Here is a 22,789-nt window from a genome sequence, read left to right on the forward strand (position 1 = left end):
AATAAAGTTCTGCGATTTTCTAGAGATGGAGAATTAATTAAAAGAAGGCTATTGCTGTATGGTGGAAGACGCGTACTTGATTCCCAGTTGCGACCTCGTAATGCAAAAATTAAAAACTGTCTCTGTACTGACTCAATCCGATGTATATGGCTTTGATAAGTTGGAGACCAAACACATGATCAATACTCGAGAATGGGACGTACCAGCGAGATATAAAGGATCTTGGTGAAATAAGGGTCATCAAACTATTTAGCCCAACGTTTGATAAATCCTAGTACACGAGTTGCTTTGTTTATAGTGGTTGAGATATGTATGTTAAAACTTAATTTCGGATCGAAAATAACACCTAGATCAGTTACAGCAGATATCCGCTCCAAAGGGTTAAACATAAAAATCGACGGAAAGTCTTAAATTGAAATGAATTTACGCAGTTTTTTCGCGATTCTGTTTTTCGTCATTAGCTGTCTTTTGACCGGGTGTGCACTATCCTATATATTCCAATCACTGCCACCTGTAATAATCATCAGCGTGATTGAATTAGTAAAAGACAGCTAATGACGAAAAATAGAATCGCGAAAGAACTGCGTCAATTCATTTCAGTTTAAGACTTTCCGTCGATTGTTAAGTTTAAAGTAAAGCAAGTTAATTTTTCTGGCCGCTATTTATACGAATTTTGTTGTGTGAATAAAAAACAAACAAAAGTTTTTTCCTTTAGATCTGGGGAATAAGAATACTTTTTAATCAAGGTTAAATGAAATGACGTAAATGCAATTTTTGGGCAAATTACCTGATAAAATTTCAAGTATAATAACAATTGAACAAACAGCTTTTGTTCTATCAAATTAACTAGAAGAAATTTCCTTGTAATTGTTTATTTTTATTTATGCAAATATTTGCACAACTGAACCGATTTGTTAATTTGAGAACGATCATGTGATATATGTACAATGACTGTATTTCTAATGAATAAATAGAGAAAAGTACAAACGGTGTACTTAATTAGTTCTATCTGTTTTCAAAACCATAGTTGGGAGCAGTGCACTAAAATTTGAGCAACAACACTGCTCGAAGCTTAGTGGCTTGACATAATCAAGATCTTGTATTAGGTGTTAATAGGACGGTAATTTAATCCGATTTAAACGTCTGTTCATCCTCAACATATTCTTAAAATATAGAAATTGAGTTTACATCGCTACAAATAAAAAATTGCGTGCGTGTACTTACATACGCGCATGAGAAGTTATACTTCTTTATCATCATTAAAATATAGCTTTAAATTGTATGCAAATAATTAATTTCACTAAAATAATAAGAGGACTGTGAAATGATTGTCAACAAGGACAATAAAGTTCAGTTTACATTTGAAAAATTTAATAAATAAATATTTGTTTTCTCACATTAAGTGTAGCATAAATTCGCAAATTAATCGAATTTTATTATTTTTAAATTATGTCCACTGCCGTAGCATCTTCCAGTAATGACAGTTATCTATCAGTGGCTTATGATGAAAATGGCTACCTATTAGAGCGTACGATTTTTCGACCTTGTTCGAGAAGAGATTACTCGCGAGTCTCGCCTTCTAGCGAGATTCTGGAATCTCGAATTTCTCGTAAGGCTCGCGAACTTCTCGACTTTCAATTCTCGCGAGATTCTAGAATCTCGAAATACTCGTAATACTCGCGAGCTGGTCCAGGTCCACTTTCCGAAAAGAAAGAAGTACCAAATTTAAAGCAAAACGCACTATAAACTCTTTTATGTGGAATAGCTCCGTCTTGGTCCACTTCCTGAATCAAATTGTTAATCTAAAACATCCTCGAACTCGCTTGAACACACACAATTTTTTTTTTATCAAAATCAGTCGTTTAAGAGCAGTTCAGTGACAAACATACGTACAGAAGATATATTATATATGTATGAGATCGATTACATCTTCTGAGTGCACAAACATTAGTATATACATACATATGTACATACATACATACGAACATACCAAAAATAGAGGCGCTTTTTCCTTTTTTTGTGGTATCTTTTTTCGACTATATATATACATATATGCGTATACATACATCCCACTCAAAACAATCCTGCGCGTACAACTCACAGCGAACATACACACGAACTGACTTTTGTCTCTTATTTACTAAAATTTCACTATCATCAATTTTTCATAACGCGCCTAAAGAAGTATAACATAACAAGTAAGGAAAGCTAAGTTCGGGTGTAACCGAGCATTACATACTCAGCTGAGAGATTTGGAGACAAAATAATGGAAAATCACCAAGTAGGAAAATGAACTTAGGGTAACCCTGGAATGTGTTTGTGTGACATGGGTATCAAATTGAAGGTATTAAAAAGTATTTTAAAAGGGAGTGGGCCATAGTTCTTTAGGTGGACGCGTTTTCGAGAAATCGCCATAAGGGTAGAGCAGGGGTGACCCTAGAATGTGTTTGTACGATATGGGTATCAAATTAAAGGTATTAATGAGGGCTTTAAAAGGTAACGGCCCGTAGTTGTATGTGTGAAAACGTTTTCGAGAAATCGACTAAAATGTGGACCAGGGTGACCCAGAACATCATCTGTCGGGTACCGCTTTTTATTTATATATGTAATACCACGAACAGTATTCCTGCCAAGATTCCAAGGGCTTTTGATTTCGCCCTACAGAACTTTTTCATTTTCTTCTTCTTAATATGGTAGGTGTCACATCCATTTTACAAAGTTTTTTCTAAAGTTATATTTTGGGTCAAAAAACCAATCCAATCACCAAAAACCAATCCCTTTTTTCGTATTTGGTATGGAATTATGGCATTTTTTCATTTTTCGAAATTTTCGATATCGAAAGTGAGTTCAGATACTTAAGTACGTAAGTTTAGTAAAGATATATCGATTTTTGCTCAAGTTATCGTTGAGCGGAAGGACAGACGGTCGACTGTGTATAAAAACTGGGCGTGGCTTCGACCGATTTCGCCCATTTTCACAGAAAACAGTTATCGGCATAGAAGCTATGCTCTTACCAAATTTCACATGGTGTGGTAAATTTTTGTTCGACTTATGGCATTAAAAGTATTCTACGCGAATTAAATGGAAAAGTGCGGAGCCACGCCCATTTTGAAATTTACTTTTATTTTTGAATTTTGTTGCACGATATCATTACTGGAGTTGAATTTTGAGATAATTTACTTATATACTGTAAAGATATAAAATTTTTTGTTAAAATTTGACTTAAAAAAAAATTTTTTTTTTAAGTAATCCGATTTTGCCAATTTTTACTTAGCACACATATAGTAATAGGAGTAACATTCCTGCCAAATTTCATCATGATATCCTCAACGACTTCCAAATTAGAGCTTGCAAAACTATTAAATTACCTTCTTTCAAAAGTGGGTGGTGCCACGCCCATTGTACAAAATTTTACTAACGCTTTATCCGTCTTTGGTAATAAATTATCGCACTTTTTCGGTTTTTCGAAATTTTCGATATCGAAAAGGTGGGCGTGGTTATAGTCCGATTTCGTTCATTTTAAACAGCGATCTGAGCTGAATGCCCAGGAACTTACATACCTCAAAATTTACTCAAGTTATCGTATTTACGGGCATACGGGCGGACGGACGGACATGGCTAAATACATTTTTTTTCACCCAGATCATTTTGATATATAGATGTCTATGTCTATCTCGATTAGTTTATGCTGCTCAGCTGAGTATACAAATAAATGCAAGCCGCGATAACCTCTGAAGAGAATTTGCATCCTTGGGTAAAATTTATCTGTGTATTTTAACCCCTTTTCTTGCTGATTCTAATATCACATATTCCTGTGTTTTCAGTGAGTTTATACTCTAGTTCAAGTTGACTAGAATTTAACCTTGCCACTTTTGCTCATCTCAGCTTAAGCGGTCGAAGTGGCAAGGTTAAACTCTAATCAACTTTAACGGGAGTTTGAAATCGCACAGAGAAACCCGGCCTTAAGCAAAATATTGGAAATTTAGAAGGACTATAAAAAAAAATATGACCAAAGTAATTCATATCAAATTCGTGTTTCTGTACTGAACAGGCGGCTGAATTTCCTTCAGGGTGTTCTCACTTACTTCACCATTTCAACCTCGCGACCTACCACTTAAATCAATTTTTACCCATAGCGCCTAAAAGCATGCAACAATTCTCGACCCTCACAAGTCCATTAACTTATAGTAGGAACTTATTTATTGCCTGCATTTAGGCGCATTTCTTATAACCCACAAAGTTACGTTCCACGTGAGCGTAAGAAAAGTAGCAAATTTGTTTGAGTTTATTGGGCATAAGCACTGCACTATATGGGCCTAGTGCACACATAAAGATACCTACATTCCTTCATATGTAAATAAGCATAAAAATCAATCAGACATTTCATATCCACTTGTAGATATCAACTCACCTACGCGGCTTTGGTCGCACGATTTCATGACTCGAATCGGTTATGCAGAGTGGACTTAATGCGCCAGCCAAATGTTCGACACCAATGCGACCTGGGTCCCAGCTATGACGGCCGGGCATATCGTTTTTGTTATGGTTGTTGTTGTTCTTGTTATATGCGCTACTATTTTTAGTCTTACTGTGTTGATTGGTGCTTTGGTTGGTGTGATCACTGCCGTTGTTATTATTATTTTGTGGTTTAAAATGTGAGGACGTTGTTGTTGATGGTGTGGTTGTTATTGGTTTTGGTTTTAAAGCAATCGTTGGCCGCACATTTTGATTTTTGTAGTGGCTACTGCTGTTATTATTGTTGTTGGCACCACTACGTTGTTTGTTGGTGTTGTTATTATTGATTGTGGTTCGCGCTGCAGGCAATGGCACTTGCTGATTACTAGCAATGATTGAGCCTGTGTTGGTGGTGTTATTGGCATTTGTTGCTGGCATTCGTGTGCTGTTTGTTGCATTGGTTGTGTGAACATATGTCTGTATGTATATTAGTTTACTTGCTGTAACAACAAAAACTTTACAGTGTGAATCTTTTTGTTCCCACTCGTGATTGTGCCAATTGCTACTGTTTTGCTTCGCTATTTGCTTTTCGCCGAACGGTTTTCTTGTGTCTGAGACTTCAGTTTTTATCGCTCGTACTTAACTGCACAACGGTACTGTCAGATTGGATAGGATAGGATCATAGAGACTATTTTTAGTTGACAGTGGCTGACGCTGAAAATAAAAATTAGAAATTTTTCCAATAAATTAAAATGGATTCTAAATAGTTCTATATATTACAAATATTAAAATGTAAACACAAATCTGACTATGTTTTCTGCTCATATTGGGCTGGTAGGAGGTGCTTTGGTATTTCAAAATTTATACCAAAATATTTTCTCAAGTTATTAGCCTGAATGGAATGTGTAAGGTGTCTAGCACCCTTGGACGTATCAACCACCGCGGTAACGCTCGATATCATATAAAATCTATCGATCTCGGAACGTAGTTGAAATAATACATCAAGCGAGCCACATTCCGCTTTTTGTATTGGTCTTATGTGTTAGGTCTCTATTTGCGGATATAAAATAGATTGTAAAAAAATAAAAACGAGCCAAATAAGAGGGATGTCTTAACTCTAGCGCCTCGCTTTGTGTTGATAAATTGTGGCCATCCATGAATGCCTTGTCCAATCTGACAAAACATAACGACATAGTATCATTCGCTTTAGTCAAAGGGATTTTATTGGACCCAAAAAATGCGCAAGCACATTTTTCGGCAATTTGTAATGCATAACTTCATTGGTAGCTCCAGCTGGCATAATCGGTAGGCTCGGCCCAGAAGGCAAAGCGACAGTCGTATCTGCAGAAATATCTCCTGCCGTCAGTAGCGAAGGCTCTTGGAACTATTATTCTCTCCTACTATACCGTGGACCTGTCGCTGGCTAATATTCATAACGGCTCCCGTAATTGTACATTACTACCATTTTAAATATCATGAATACCAAGATAAATGAAGGAAAACCGATTTCTAAACTCCCTTCTTCTTTAAAAAAAGGTCACCACATTTTCTAATGCAAACGAATGATGTACGCAAACTTTCAGCATTTATATCTCTTGTCTCTACAATTCTTCCACCTTAACTTTTTAAACCTCTTCGAATATATTTTTCACGGCATGGACCTATAAGATGGCAGCACAATGGACTATTTACGTTTATTATATAACGAGACAAACTGTTAAGTACCCAAAACTTCTTAGTGCGATCTTCGCTCATATCCTCTGCTTCAATACACATGCATTTGGAATTGCCTTCTCAGTACAAAGTTGCAACATTGATAAGAAAGTATAAAAAATTGGCCGACCAAACTAGTGGTACGCTTCACACATATAGGCTCTTGGTATTAACAACACCTACTGGAGAAAGTTGCAGACCTTACGAAACGCAGCACTCATATCTACCACGTTATGTCTTATTATGACGTCTCAATATCATCTTCATTGCAAGGTGGAAGTACAGTTATTTGACACGAATTCTCCGCAAGCTCTATTATGAGATCCAGCCACATATAACATAGCTGTGTCATTCAGATAAACATGTGGCTTCCCTTGAAGCAGCAACGTGTTCCAGACACTTGGCAGGGAGTTGTTTCGCGTCGCTGTGTCTCAACTTTAGTATAAATATTGCTACAAGTAAGTTATAGTCATATTTATTCAAATGACGCAATAACTAGATGTCGATCAAATTGACTGCAGTTTCCAGTACCTCAAACATTAACTTTTTAATGGTCCAAGCTCGTTGTTGTTGCTTTTGTTGTAGCAGTGCCTCGCCCCATCCAATAGGTGTGACCGATCACAAATTGCCATCAATATCCTCTAACGGGAGTCCAAGGAAACTTGCTGTTTCAACAGGGGTGGACCATATGAGGGGAGTGTTAGAGGCGTTGTTTCCACAATACAGTTAAAGAGATGGTTGGTCTCAATATATGTTTTGTGTGTCGGGGTTGATTCTGGATAGGTAAGAGTTTAACCTGTTACAGTATCCAGATCGAATTTGAGGTAGAGTGATTGGCGTTTCCCTAGGGAGTGTGCGTTCCTCTTCTGCGTAGCAATTCTTGCTATAGAGATCCTACGCCTGTTTGTGGAGTTAACTGAGGACTTGCTTGTGTTTTTTGGCTTCATACGGCTGTGCTATCAGATGCCGTATATCCTCATGGTGCTTACGGAGATGACTCCTTTAGCCCTTGGGCGGTGTTGGCGCATCAATCAGATGTATGTTGGGATGCCCAGGTTTCTGGGTATTCAACAGGAACTGTTTATTTAGCATTTCATTGCTCTCCCTGATGGGTAGAATTCTCGCCTCATTATAAGATGGTGTTCTGGGGACATAAGAAGACAACCCGTGGCGGTTCTGAGGGCAGCATTTTGGCAGGCCTGTAGCTTCTTCCAGTGAGTAGCCATTAGGCTTTGCGACCATATGTGGGAAGCGTAGCATGCAATCGGCTGCCCAATTGCTTTGTAAGTGGTAATGCACGTTTCTTTATCTTTTTTGGCTCTGGATTTTCGGTACAATTGCGGCTGCATTCTCACCAAAATGTAGATCCTGATCAAACGTCGAAACCGGTGGTTTCTTGTACTTCCGTTAGAGGACGATGACGCCAATTTCGGTCGAGTTAAGAAGTTAACTTGCCTTTCTGAAAGTCGACCTTAGGATATTAAAGAATAAGCTTATATTCAGAATACCTGTAACCCTCTTTGTGTCTTCTTCGTGAAAAATTCGAAAGAGCAAAACCTTAGTTTTATTTTCTCGACTGGGCGTAACAAAGTTCTACAATAAGGGGTGCCACGAGACCTATGCTTATTCCTTTGCAGCTAACTCGAATTTCGGAGCAGTTTTCTTTTGCATCTTTGTTGTGCGTAAATACAGTGGCAAGTTCGTAGCTTAAGTCTTTTGTTAAAACCCAGCAAAACAAATTTCCATTGAAGCTGCATGATGCAATAAATTGATAGCTGTCATCAAAACAACTTAATCCTATACCAATTATAAGATTTGCTAACTTCCATCATACATACATAGATAAATACTATGTGGGTATTAATTACCAATTAAATACTTGGAAAGTAAGATACATAGTTGAAATTTTCTAAATTTCTCTAACGTTTTATTCATTTAATTAGCGTTTACACGTCAACATGCGGTTTGTCAATTTAATAAGAATAATTAGCGAAGATTTTTATAATTTCGTTTGCAAGCATACCAAAATAATTAGAAACAAACAACGTCACATAGCTGGTTTTATTGAAAAATAGCTAAACATGCGCTCCAACAACAACAAAAAGCACACTACCATAGCAAAATATATATCTATTTATATAATTGTGCGTCTACGTGCCACACATTTTTATTCAATAAAACCAACGAGGCGGCTGCTAACGCAATGTTGCAACAACACAGTGAACAGCAAACAGCATGCAACATGCACACATACAAGCATACGCACAACAGCAGCACAACGGTGACAACATTGTACACCTAAATTCCACAAGGAAAAATGTCTGCGCAACCGGCTACATTACAACTGGTTGCTACGCCGCTCAAACGCTGTGTTGCTGTGCTTAAACTTGCGCTTTTATTGGTTTTTTGTGTGCAGTTACTGTCTATTCCGGCGTATTGACGATGTCGGCACAACGTTCAAATGTAAAGGAACTATTACATTTATTGCATACCAATGTGGCTCCTAAGTTCTTAAGGCGCTGTTTTAGCGATGTGTCGCTAATGCTGACGTAGTGCGGACACCACAACCATCAAATTGGCCAGCGCAGCCCTCCTGGAATTTCTAGTCAACTATTGTTGCATTCGATTTTGCGAAAAACAGCAACGAACAACTTTCAACTGCATCATAATGGGTATCGTAGATAATCGTCAGCGTCGTTAACTAAATTCATGTATTTCATATTTTATAAGAAATTTACGATGTAGTATTTTGTGTCCATTACACGCTGCACACACCACACTTTTTACCAAGCCCCAAAGCGTGCAACACCATCACTTAACTTGAACGCTCAGCTGACAGTTACTATGCAACCACACTATGCAGCCGACAGCCAGCAACAGCAAAGCAACAACATAAATGCGCCAACAGCAGCCACTCATTGTGTATGTTATTGATGTTTGCTGCCATTGCAGTTTGTTGTTAATGGCGCAATAAAGCAGGAGAAGCATCAAATAACGATGTGGAAACTTGGAATTTTGCCGCTGGTTATGACTTTGCTGTGGCAAGTTAAAGAACAGTGGCAATGTCAACTGGCATGCTGGCGTAACGCTTGATTATAATGCTTTAAGCAAACTTGCAAAATTTTGTGGCATAGGGAAAGACAGTGGGGAAGTAGTAAGCAAATCGTGTTTAAACTATCACTGCATGGTAAACATTTTGTGGTAAAATAGAATTTGCGGCTAGGAACACCATCATTGATTGGTGCAAGCAAAAGAATAACAACAAAAACATGTCATAATGTCTATGACATATGTATTTAAGTGTCTACATGCACACATTTACTGTGTTATTATTTTCTGGTTGTGATATCACATAATAATATAAAGAAATTGGGGAAATAATTTGCAAGCATAAAGATGCATTCGTATAACTTGCGATAATTTTCAGAGTTCAGTTTAAAAGTGGAAGTTGAAATTTAAAATTCGACTTTGCCAACAGTTATTTGTAATTTATTTTATTTAATAGCTAGGTCATATGGATCAAGGTCTAAGCAACTTCGGAAAATTCTTTAATTCATTTGCCATTTCGGGATTTCTTCGTGACTACTTCGAGATCATACGAAGCTATTTTGGGATCACTTCGTTATAACTGGGGAAGTGATTTCGGAATTATTTCGGCACTGTTTCATATCTCCAGGTCTTTTATGATTGCCTTCCGGATCGCTTTGAGGGCTATTATTCCCTGTATTGTTTTCGAGTAAAGTTGATACTGCTATCGGATAATTTCAAAACTGTTTTCGAAATATTTCGAAACCATTTGTGTGGCATGCTAGGATTACCTGCTTGTTGTTTTTTCAGGACCAATCGGAATTTGTTTTCGCTTGATTTGTGGACTACATCTGGACCATTTAGAGATAATTTTAGAATCAAGTATGGGTCATTTCAAAATTATTTCGAATTTATTTCCGCCCCAATTTGGGGCTGTTTGCTCTGTTTCTTTGGAGCATTTTTATATTAATTTCGGGACGATGTTCGCATAAATTACGCAATTTTTGAGGATCACTACAGGATTATTTCATAGTTTTACTCATTATAACTTTAGGATGAATTGTTGGCCAATTAAGGATCATTTGGAAACGCTTTTAGAATCAATTTACAAAAATCTCAGCATTGTTATCAGAATTATATTGTAACGATTGATATCAAAATAATTTCGCGATCAGATTGGGGTAATTTAAACAGAATTCAGAGATAATCTTCGAATGTTTTGAGGACTGTTTTCCAGATCATTTTTGTACAATTTCGAAATTTTTTCCGAATCATCCCTAGACTATCTTAGAATGATTTGGGTATTGCTTTCGGGATAATTAAGTTCTATGTCGGGATCGTTTTGAACGTTTTTGGGTTAATTTTGGTACTTTCCTCCGACCAGATCGTAATTCTTTGGGATGAATTCTTGCCAATTTTCAAGATAATTTGGAAAGTAATTTGCACTGTTTCTAGATTGATTAAGGATAATTTCCGGACAACTATTGAAATATTTCCGAATTTCGGTATCATATCGGGACTATATCCATATCATTCGATCATCTGAACATTATCTCCAGATAATGGAAACTACTTCGTTATCAAGTTGGGATCATTTTAGCATCATCTCAGTACTTTTTCCATATCACTTTAACATATGAGGATTAACTCCAGCTCATTTCGAGGCTGCTTCGTAATCATTTTAGTATCATTTCGGGTTTCTCTCGGAATTATATTTTATAATTTCGAGACATTTTCTGGATTGTTAAAGCATCATATCGGAAATATTTCAAGGTCAATTAGGAATAGTGTTTAAAACTATTTCGGACTTGGCTAAGTGATTATTTTCAAATTAGTTTCGCGTTCATTTTACGGATCATTCTTATGGATTAATTTCAGTATTATAAATAAAAATTGAATTTTCGTGTTGGTTTATTTTCTGTACGGTTTTTATCAGATTCGATCTCTACATAAACTCCTCAAAGAACAGATGACTATGGCATGGCCATAAAATTAATGTGGAGTTGGCTTCCGTAGTCGTTACATTCTCCGCTATCACGAGATATTGCAGCTTCTGGTACTCTTTTGGTAGATTCATGGAATTGACGTTGATATTTATATTGTACAAAGAGGTGTTTTTGGGAAACCTGGGTGAGGATTTAACTGATGTCTTTATTTGGATTCTGCGTGCAACTTCATTTTAATTATGTAATTGTACATTTTCCTTAAAGTTATATGTATATAGAATACGGACCAAAAAACTGCTCACCCTAATGTATATGCTATTCTGCACATTTCATAATATGACATAAGTAAACTTATTATGAATTCATAATAAATCTTTCATAAAATATCGCATAAATACCGACAAACGATGGTGTCAAGCCAAATACGTCAAAATCATACAAACAAAACTAACAAGCATAGCATGCACGTGCATGCACACACAAACATACCAATATACTAATGTCAGCTCTCTTGTCGATGTCTATAATTCAAAATGTTGTTGACGAGGCCATAGCATCTGTGCACAAAACATAATTGGCAAGCTTAGAAAAATGGCAGATCGAATGCGCATGCGCACGCGCACATATGACAGTTGCACAACAAACGAAATGACAGAGGCAGAAGGTGGCAACAAACAGACACACAAACAAACAACAATTAGCACAACACTTAATTGCAATTAAAATGACAAATCAAACCATTTTAAATCAAAACGACAGCTGCAAGGCAAGCAAAAAGTTAAAAAAAAAACAACCAGAAAAAATATAAAAACTACATGCAGACATAATAAATTTAAAGTAATGCTGTTAAATGCTTATTTGTATGAAAAACTATAAAAATTGCAAAATGTGGATTATTTCACGCTTCATATGACAGCTGAGTATTGCATGCAGGAAATAGCTGACAGTTGGCACGCAAAAGCGCTCTATTGATGACAGGCAATTTTTCTTTCTATACGCTTTTTTCCTCTTTTATTTCTATTTAGCTTTTAATGTTCAGTTATTACTGAAAATGGAATAAAAAAAGTTTCAAGTATGCAAAAAAAAAAGTTATGAATTATGTAATCATTAGCAAGCTGCTGTTTATGGCAAAACTTCGTTAGCGCGTCGATTGAGCTTGCAGTGCAGTCAACAGCTGCCTGACCTTCTCAGTGCATCGATTAGGCATTTATGCTTTCACTTAGCAACTTAGCTCGCCATTCAGTTTTTGTGCTCACATTAAATGCTCGCTGCAAATTGTTCTTAATTAAATTTTATTGGCTTTCTTCTTTTTTCATTTTGATATTTGTTGAGTTTGACTTTGTGATTCAATCGCAGATGCTTCCTTTTGCTCCTCTTGCTGCATAATTAGAATTTATTGGCAATAGAATCGGTAGAATGTGTTAATTGCATTGAGATGATTGGCATTTGGTTCTTGATTGACGCGCAAAAAAGTATGTTGAAAGCCAGCAGGAAACGACGTTGTAATGATGTTAACAATGCAGTTGTGAAAGCGATACCTTTTTTTCTTCTTTTCGACAACTGATTGATGGCGGAGACTTAAATTGGCATAGAATGATATGCTGGGATGTGATGCTTGTTTTAAATTTGTTTTAAATCATGATTTATTGTATAGAAAATACTAAAATGCTCTAGATGAAAAGTATTCAGTAGTAGACGTCATCTATCCACCATTTACGCAGCACGGGGAGAAAATGGTTCCACACCTTCTATAATTTATGAGCGGCAGCCTCGTGGCTGCATACATCCTAATGTTATGGAAGAGAGTAAAGTCCGTTTTCATATCCAAACTAGAAAAATATGACTATTTTTCGAATACGTTCTTCAACTCAATTTGTTTAATATACTTTATTTTAAAATCATTGGAGGAAATTAGAAGCCATGTGATCTGGTAGAACAAAAAATTGGGAAAGGTTTGAGTATTTTGGTCACCCAGAAATTTTCAAAATATTACGCCTTAAAGCATGCAAGATTTATTCAGCACATCACTTCTATATCCACAGATCCGGCAGACGCTATTCGGTACTAGTTTCGGTCTATTTGCACGATTTTTAAGAAGTTTTTATCTCTTCCTACTCCTTCACCTCCCTCTCTAGTTTCCTTTCTATAAATTTCTAAAATCTTATCATAAATACAATGTTTTCACATAGATTGGTCCATAGAAAATTACAAAGAAAATTATTGTCCTAAGTGCCTCATAATGAAGGAGAGGAGCTGTGATGGTACGGAGTTGCATTCTATATGATTTTTTTGAATTAATCGATCTTTGGTCCAGTTCCTGAAAAAACTTGACATAAAGAATCTCTGGATGTTTATGTAAATATCTTGAAAATGTATATGCAAGAGCTTTTCGCCATTTGATCCCACTCACTATCTGATATCCAATATTCAATATTTGATATTCAAATCGGAGCTTTCTGTGCGGAGCTTTTACAATAAAATAGATTTTTAGAACTTTTTTACAAGATGTAAAGATATGACGGTCATATTATCGGAATCGGTTAATAACCTATAGGAGCGTGAAAGACACTTTAATAAGTATTGCATAGTTTTGGGCGCATGTAATATTCTTTTGAGATTTTTCATGAACTTAAGTTTTCACACCGAAAAATTCATAATGCATTGATTGATTAAAAAAAAAACATGTTCGACCTTTTTTGTGATTTTTATAAGTTACTATTTTATGGTTGAGGGCATTGTATTTGCTAGAAGCTATCTAAGGTGTGAAGCAATATTTATTTTCATTTGTTTGCTATAATAAAAGTGTTCACAGTTTTCTTTATTTGTATCATCTACGGCTTACATGGCGTCCACACTGTTTGCAGCTTTCGAAAAATTTTTTATAATAATGTTGTAGCTTGGCTAAAGTTTTACGAGTATATAATATGACCTCAGTTAAATGTGCATTATTCGCACTTACATAAATTTTGTCAATTTTCTGCATTCCAATTAAGCAATTAGGTGCAGCTTGTTTCCATTTTCATACATATGAATATATACATATATGTATGTATGTGCATAAATTCATTAATTAAAATTAGTTGCTTGGACGTTGTTGGTGCATGATTTTTATGTGCTCGCCCAGTCCAGTTTCTTCGTTTAAATATTTCGTTTTATTGACTAACGGAAAATTTATGTAACAATTTTTTAGTAGTTGACAAAATTGCCATTTGAGTTTGCCGTTTTGTAAATGTAATTTGAACATTGTTGGCGCACAAATTATTATTAAAAAAAAAAAAAAAAAACGTTTGCCTGAATTTTAGGTTTGCAAAACAAATTTTTAACAGTGGACCTGCAGAAGAAAATGTGGAATTTGATTTCCAAAATATGCAGCAAAATAAGTAGCGAGTTTTTAAAAATTTAAAAAAATTTTTTTGTAATAACAATTAATTGAAGTAACACAAAATATTAAGGAAGCACAAAAATCTTTAAAAGAAAATTTTTTTTATTTAAAAGTAATACCTTATGGTTAGTTTTACCGCTCTGTAAATAATTAATTTACAAAAATAACAAACTTGGTCTTTAAGAAAACAAATTAATATAATAACTATAAGCAGGGTTAGGATTTAAAGGCAACAAAAATTTGCAAATAGGCAAAATGAGTTTTCAAAAACGACAAAAAAAGGCATTTATTATTTAAATGAGAAAATCGGTATAAATCTACGTTCTAAAATCCAACTTTTAAGTAATTTATAATCATCCTGAAATAAAAACTTGTTCTGCACTTGAAAATATTGAAATTAAAACGATTTTATATAAACAGTCCGTAAGACAATGCATGGTAAATATAAAAAGGCAAGAAAATGCAAAGCACCTAGAAAAGGCGATAAAATCGAAAAAAGCACAAAAAAGGTAAAATAAAATTTTATATTTTTAATAAAACAAGATGTCAAACGCGTAATCCTTGATTTCATTTACAGATGGGACCAAGCAGACAAAATAGGCAAATGCCTTAAAATCCTCACCCTGATTATAAGTAATATGAATAAATTGGACTCCAAACCACTTGTCGTACGCTACCTTAGTTAGCCAGAATATCAGATGAAAACTTGGTAAAAATATTGTGCACATTACTGGCATAGCTCATGTGTGATTCGCAAAAATGTTAACACCGTGACAAAGCGAGCGCAACAACATAACCAAGTGAATGCTAAAATGCTGAACATAACATAAAGCGACATAATTAATTCGATTTTCCAGCTGGTAGCCACATGTGGTCAATTATCAACGTCTCGTGTGTATGTACATTTGTACACGCTATGGCAGCCCAAAAAAAAATAAAATTTTATTTTAACGGAAAATTTGTTGGATTTAAACAATGTTGAAATTCTTCTAAACAAAAATCTTTTCCAATCCCCAAAAGTTACTTTTTTATATAAAGTCCAAGGGATAAAACCAAAATTGATTAAATCACTCGGTTTGATAACATTGGATTTTGCCAAATCAAACAAATTAGCTACAAATCTGTTAAGGGTGCTATCAATCTTTGACGACGTATCACCACTTCTATAAATTATATCAACGAAGCAGCTGGAATACTAAAACCTCTGATATACCTCCTATGGATTTATGGCTTCATTGCAGCACTAACTTTCGATTTGCTAACGAAATAAATTGTTCTATTGTGAACTTCTGATGTTTTCGGTTTTTCACAATGGTTCAGTTTTAATTTCAAACGATGTTTTACTATCACTGGGGCCGTTCAGTGTAATTTATTGCCAAAGGTTTCTTTTAAACTGTTATTTTGAGACCGGAAAAGGTTTTGGGAATGGTAAATCTATCGCCTGTTCGGTTAGAACGAATATAATGCAAATTGACATTGTGCTATTATAAGGTGGATTTCGAGACTTTTTTGTAGTAATGTTGGGTTTATATCGGGGCAATTTTTTCGCGTTTTGTTTTATGTACTATTTCGATGTCTATTTGGATTGTTCTCGGCAACAAAATGTGAATGACTATTTCGGGTCTATTCTGAGATCACCTTGGAATCGGCTTGGGATAATTTCGGGCCATTTTGAGATAGTTTCGGGACTATATTAGCGACTGTTACGGAATTACTTTGAAATAATTTTGGGAGGGTTCGGTGAAACTAATTTATTTATCGGGCTGTTATTATTATGGGATGGTCATGGCATGCTATTGGTTTGTCATCGATTTTTTATTGACAAAATATGGATTTATTATTGTAAAAAGATTGATTTCTTATTGAAAAGTTATCGAAATAATATAATTTTTTTTACGAAAAATTATCGAATTTTTATCCAAAAAAGTGATCGAATTGATATCGAAAATTGAGCTATTTGCTAAAAAAGTGTGATTGCAATCGAGATCAAGTCGAAAGCTAACAGATTACTTTTCGATAACAAATCTATGGTTTTTCGATAACGAGTCGATAGTTTCTCGCTCACAAATCTAAAATTTAAAAAAAAAATCGATATTTTTTCGAAACAATACAACTAAAAACAACAACAACTTTAGGGTATACATATTTTTTCGAAGGTAATGGCGCCCACGGTGGTGTGATGGTAGCGTGCTCCGCCTACCACACCGTATGCCCTGGATTCACACCCCGGGCAAAGCAAGATCAAAATTTTAGAAATAATGTTTTTCAATTAGAAGAAAATTTTTCTAAGCGGGGTCGCCCCTCGGCAGTGTTTGGCAAAGCGCTCCGGGTGTACTTCTGCCATGAAAAGCTCTCAGTGAAAACTCATCTGCCTAGCAGATGCCGTTCGGAGTCGGCATAAAACATGTAGGTCCCGTCCGGCCAATTTGTAGGGAAAATCAAGAGGAGCACGACGCAAATTAGAAGAGAAGCTCGGCCTTAGATCTCTTCGGAGGTTATCGCGCCTTACATTTATTTTTTTTAATGGATTTATTGTTGTTGGGGGAGGCAACTATGTTCTAATGCAAAAAATCGCTTTTTTATTTTTAGCCTTTTCATAGTATTTACGTAAATTACCTAAGCTGTTGCACTAGACCAATATCCTATAGCCGATGATGAGTGTAACAACCAGCCCATAGACCTGGTGAAAGTGCCCAGCAATTTTCCAGCCGAATTATTTTTATTGTTTTTGTTCTAGTATATAAATTTGATCTAAAGAACAACTTTCTATTTTACATTATCTCAAACCACTCATTTTGTTTTGAACTTCTAGATCCCGTCTTATTAAGTTCTAAGCAGGAAACAATATTTATTTAAATTCCAACTTTGTATTGAAAAAGAGAAATTAGAACGAAACTGGAAGCGACACTAATTTGAAGAACGAAACCTAAACACTTTTCGAAACCCGTACCGAAACTAGAACATTATAGTGAATCGGTTTGGTTCCTTGATTGAAATTTATTGACATGCATGTATAGTGACATTATTCAGCTGTCCTCGTGATATCATACCAATGGCGATCGACGACAATTACATCAACACGAACATGCAACAATTGCCGTGATGACATGAATTTTACACAAGAAATTGTCACATTTCAACATGCTGCACATGCCTTAGAGGCAAAAATAAACAAAATCGAACTGATGCTAGACAAGCGTCTGTATATACAAAACAGTCAATATGTAAAAGGCGAATGGAAATGCCAAGAAAGAATGTTAAAAGGGAAATTAAGTGCCATTACCATTAACATCACTAACACCGGTTAGCTAGAAGCTTTACAAAATTATTTTCCAAGGAATTTTACTGGGAGTGGTCTCAGAGAAAATTTTTGTACAAAGAGTATGATAGACTACCGGGAAGAAAAAATTAAGGAAGGTATTTAAGTTTGCAACAGTTTCATATGCTTCATTTAATTAGCTTCTTATGAAAAAACGAATATTCCTGGGAGGTTAGTTTAGTGCCTGCTTATGTTGCAGGCACAACTTTCCATTTTTATACTCTCCATTTTTGCACAATCTTCGTACAAGGACTTTCAGGCTTAGCAGCGAATATTTTGCTAGAACATTTTGACTCTCCGAAATAATATTTCATTCGTACTGTCCAAAATATAAATTTTGTCTAAATTCACAAACTACCAAACCATAAAAACCACGAGTATAATTATACCTTTCATGAACATGAAATGGTATATTAACTCTGGTCCGATGTTTGTAACGTTGAGAAATATAGAATATAGACTCACCATTAAGTATACCGAATTGATCAGGGTGACGAACTGAGTTGATATAGCCATGTCCGACTGTCCGTCCGTCTGTCCGTCCGTCTGTCTGTTTGAACGCAAACTAGTCCCTCAAATTTTGAGATATCTCAATGAAATTTGGCACAATGATGTATTTTTTTTATTATATTAGACATTTGTCGGATCCGGTAGGATCGGACCACTATAACATATATCTCCCATACAACCGATCGTTCAGATAATACGATTTTGGTCATTCCTGCCGCAATTTAGAAAGTATACGTGAAACTCGGTTATATATATTCTAATATATCTTAGAAGATATCCTGAAAAAATCACTTTGATCGGAGCTATATATAGTATATATCCCATACAACCGATCGTTCAAATAGAAAGATTTTTGGCAATTTCTCCCTTAATTTCCAATATAAAAACGTTAAATTTGGTGATATTTATTCTAATGTATCATAGAAGATTTCATGAAAAAATCATTTCGATCGGAGCTATATATAATATATATCCCATACCGATCGTTCAGACAAGGGGGTTTTTCCCCATTATTTATTTTATATTTATCTTAAAAATCGTTTAGGTATGTACATCTGTTCATTATATATTTCTTATCTTATACATCCGATTATTTGGATATTACGAACGGGATAAGATTATTGTTCAACCCCATTCATGAAAGGTGTGAAGTGTTCGGCACAGCCGAAGACTGTCCCGTCCTTACTTGTTTTTATATGACTTAAATATTCAGGCGGTGCTCACTCGTCATTTTCGTTGCTCAATCACCCCAACTGAGAGCTGCTGGTGCCCACCCAATTTTTTTGCATAAAAGAAGAGAAATTCCCACTTACACACACACACAAACATAGTTACACATATAATAAATCATGTATGCAGCATGTCAAGAATGTTGTAGGCGTTCTGGCAGACGAACAATTGCCGGCTGATTGCATTATGTTGCTTGTTGCATGTGGCATGTGGAGGCGTTACTAGCGGTTGTCAGTTCTAAGCGCGGGAGTAAAATCAAAGAAAAAAGAAAAGAAAGAAAAACAGTAATAAAATTGGAAAATATAAAAGGTGAGAAGAATGAAATATTCAAATGCTTTAAAATTAATGAACTAATAAAATTGTGTGTATAAAATGTAAACACAGTTACCTAACTACATTTTGGCGTTTGTTACATACAAACAAATACTTCCACAAAATAACTAATATTTGACTCATGCCATAACGACATAAAACATTTCCACTAGCGACACATATCCACATTTGTATGGCTGTGTGTGTGTGTTGCAACACATTTTTGGCCAGCTTTTCTGCCGCCTGCCAGTCTCGCTCTTATAAGTTCTGCTATTGTTGTTGTACAAATACAAGTACAAACGTAGGCTGTTTCTGCCTATTCTTCGCACCATTTAAGTATTATTTTTGTACCTTTGTTTATATATTTCTAAGATAAGTTGCTGCTGCTTTTTTTGTTGCTTTTTTTATTGCTGTCAAATGAATGTGTTTTTGAATGGTGTTAGGTTCGTAATATTCCTTTTTAATTTTTATATTTTTCTTTCTGCGTCTTCTCTGTTTATCTGCCGTGCACGCTGACCTGTTTGCCTACCTTAATTTGTGCCACATTTGCTGTTTGAATGTTTGACTTTTTTGCATTTTGGTGTGCTGGTCAAGATTTTTAAAAGATTTATGACTTTCTGGCTAAACTGTCTGCATCGCAAATTTTTTGTTTAATCTTTTTTGTTGATGACTGCAGTGCAAATTTAGTGTCGAACTTTGACATATGTATATACCGAATGTATTCAAATGTATGCGTGTTGTTCTTGTGAAGTGACCCAGTAAATTTTTGAAAAGTGTGTCTAAGATATTCGCTTTCACAAGTCTGATAAGTCTGGATGTATTCATACACATAATAAACTTAATAAAGTCGCATTTTTGAGGGCAGAGCACTATGTAAACAAATTAAGGTCAAAAAAGTATTCAATCACTTTTACATTTAATACTTTTTCACCTCAACCGCAGTGGTGGGCACTAAGTATGCTTTAGTGGAAGATTTATTTTTTTACAACAAAAATGTTCAAAGCTCGCTTCAAAATCTCGCATTAACGGCATACTTGAAATTCTTATAATAAATCCCAGTTTTGGGTAATAGGAAGGACTCACCTTCTTCCTAGGCTTTCTGTTTGCACAGCGCTGTTTTAGAGCTTAACAGATTTCCAATTTTTTCGTCAAATTATTATTTTTTAATGTGAAAAGTATTCTGTGGACAATTGAGTGGACGAATTTGAATTCCATTTCTTGGCTGGTAGCTGTACCACACCTACGAAGAAACCGGATTCAATTAAAGCACCTCCAATTTATACCGCACAATTTTTTATCAAAGCCTTGTGCTTGGTATAAGCTAAGGCTGTAATTTCGCATGCAACTTCTGAGCTTGTCGTTGAGAGGGATAAATATTCTATCGCTTATCGCCAGTGCCAGAGACCATACATCCATACTTCCTTCCAGGCCATAAATGGATAGAAGTTGAGTGGGCAAAGAAGCGTGCAGCTTTCGGTGAACTGGCGGTAGACGTCCCAATTCGCTTGGGAGAAATCAAAAGAAGACAGGAGTTGCATACCACCAATCAAGCAGGAACAAAAATCAATAGAAGCGAGCGTCTGCAAAGTTTCAAAAATCTTGTGCAAATTATTCGACATGAGGCCTACGAAATTTGGCATACTGACTGGATACTGCCTTCTGGCATTACATGCTTAGAAGTTAGGCCTCGTTAGTAATAGCAGATGTAAGAAGTACAAGTTGCAGGAAATAACGTTTGAAAACGTTCCGTGTTCGTATAGTGCGGCCGTGAGGTCAAGGCTCTAGCTGCAGAGTTTCCAGATGTCGGGGCAGCAATTAAGCCAGTTCCTAGAAATCTTTTAGTATTTGTCAAGAGAAGGTAGCTATATTACAACATAAGTTCTGGTATCTTATTGAGCGTTTTCCTTTCGGTCTTCAAACAAATTCTGTTGGCACATTCAGTCTGGTGCGGTTTTTATTGACCGACCAGTTCAACCCACCTTACTAGCAAACATACACTTACAAAGTTTTCTTTCGATTTCTACTACATAACGTAACTTGAAACACACTTCTAGGGAAACGGTTGAAATGTAGCATACAAAATTTATTTTTCGACACCAGATTGATCTGGCTATCATTCCTTTTGAGGATACCCTCAGCTTAGTATTCTCGTTTGATTTTAATGACTGTCCGCACTAGAAATTCCGCTGAGAAAACTATCGAGACTCTCTGCTGCAAATTCACGTAGATATGTTCGAGTACCAGGAAACAAAAATTGTTTGAATATGCCAAATACAATTGAGAAAGTTCCTGAGAGGTGCTGAGGAGTACCAGTTCTTGGCATAATATGAATCCGGTTCCTTCCAGTAAGCACAGACGAGGCTGCCGGCATTTCGGAACTAAATGGAGACGGATAAAATGATGGATTGAAAGGATGTCGAAGAATCTTTGAATACTTTTAGCTCATTCTGTACACAAGACATCAAGAAGCTCAGCTTCGATTACAATTTGTTCCCATCACTGCCGCCACTTTCCACTTGCTCACTTACACTGTGCACAGCTCCTCGCTCTCTGCCTCCCTGTCTAGACGATACCTCTTTCCATCTTGGCAACAGCGGTCTGCATTCCATTGCATGTTAATTATCATTACTTACCTGCATAATAATAAATTTACTTTAAAAAACTCTACAAGTTTCTATTAAGGCAGTTAGAATAGCATATGTTATTTTTATAGAATTTTTATTGCTTACATTTTCATAACACTTTAGCATAGTTAATGCTAAAAGATGTTAAAAGATCTTCAACATAAATAGCAAACTCATGCGACTAATCGTGGTAGATAAAGTGCTGCGCATGCGCCAAAGTCACAGATGTCGTGCTCTGCTATAACACCGTTGTGCCTAATTACGCAGCTAATAATAGAAATACACAGGAAGTGGGCTACATAACAAAACATGTAAGGCAACGAGCAGCCTGTCGGAGCATACGTGGATATGAGTCTTTGAGTAAATGATGTTTAGTATAAAAAGAAGCAAATAAAAAATGACTACAAATCATCAGTTTGAAAATGTTGAACAAACAAAAATGTGTACGGCCGATTGATGGTTGTAACAAATTTAGGTTAATGGCACATGCTGATGTATTTAGATGAATAACAGGAAACTTGATAGCCAATTTGTATAGCGGAAGAGATAAAATAATTAAATAAAAGTATGTGTTTTCATAGTTGAATGAAGAAAGTTTCAGGCTGAGAAGAAACGAAAAAACTTTGTACAAATTAAGGTGCAAGAGATGAATATTTACACAAGGAAATATGTATTACAACTCAAAGGTCCACAAAACTTCCAAGAAATGCAAAGCGAAGCTAGAAGCAGACGCTTTTTGACAAAGCGCTTTTTTACTGCTCAGAGTTTATCG

At 35.7% G+C, this 22,789-nt stretch overlaps 1 protein-coding gene across 4 annotated transcripts in view; it reads right to left on the reverse strand.

Annotated features, from left to right (window-relative positions):
- LOC137254472 (ankyrin repeat and BTB/POZ domain-containing protein 2) overlaps positions 1-22,789 on the reverse strand; it is a 173,463-nt gene that overhangs the window by 73,704 nt on the left and 76,970 nt on the right. For 3 of the 4 annotated variants that reach the window (XM_067792165.1, XM_067792166.1, XM_067792164.1), the window contains exon 3: positions 4,412-5,169. In XM_067792165.1, the coding sequence (XP_067648266.1) occupies positions 4,412-4,893 (482 nt within the window). In that variant the 5' untranslated portion in view covers positions 4,894-5,169. Of the gene's footprint in view, positions 1-4,411; positions 5,170-19,164; positions 19,285-22,789 lie in introns of those variants that run through there. The other variant, XM_067792167.1, reaches the window with a different exon arrangement.

This window comes from Eurosta solidaginis, chromosome 5 (assembly GCF_040869045.1).
Source record: "Eurosta solidaginis isolate ZX-2024a chromosome 5, ASM4086904v1, whole genome shotgun sequence".
Lineage (NCBI taxonomy): Eukaryota > Metazoa > Arthropoda > Insecta > Diptera > Tephritidae > Eurosta > Eurosta solidaginis.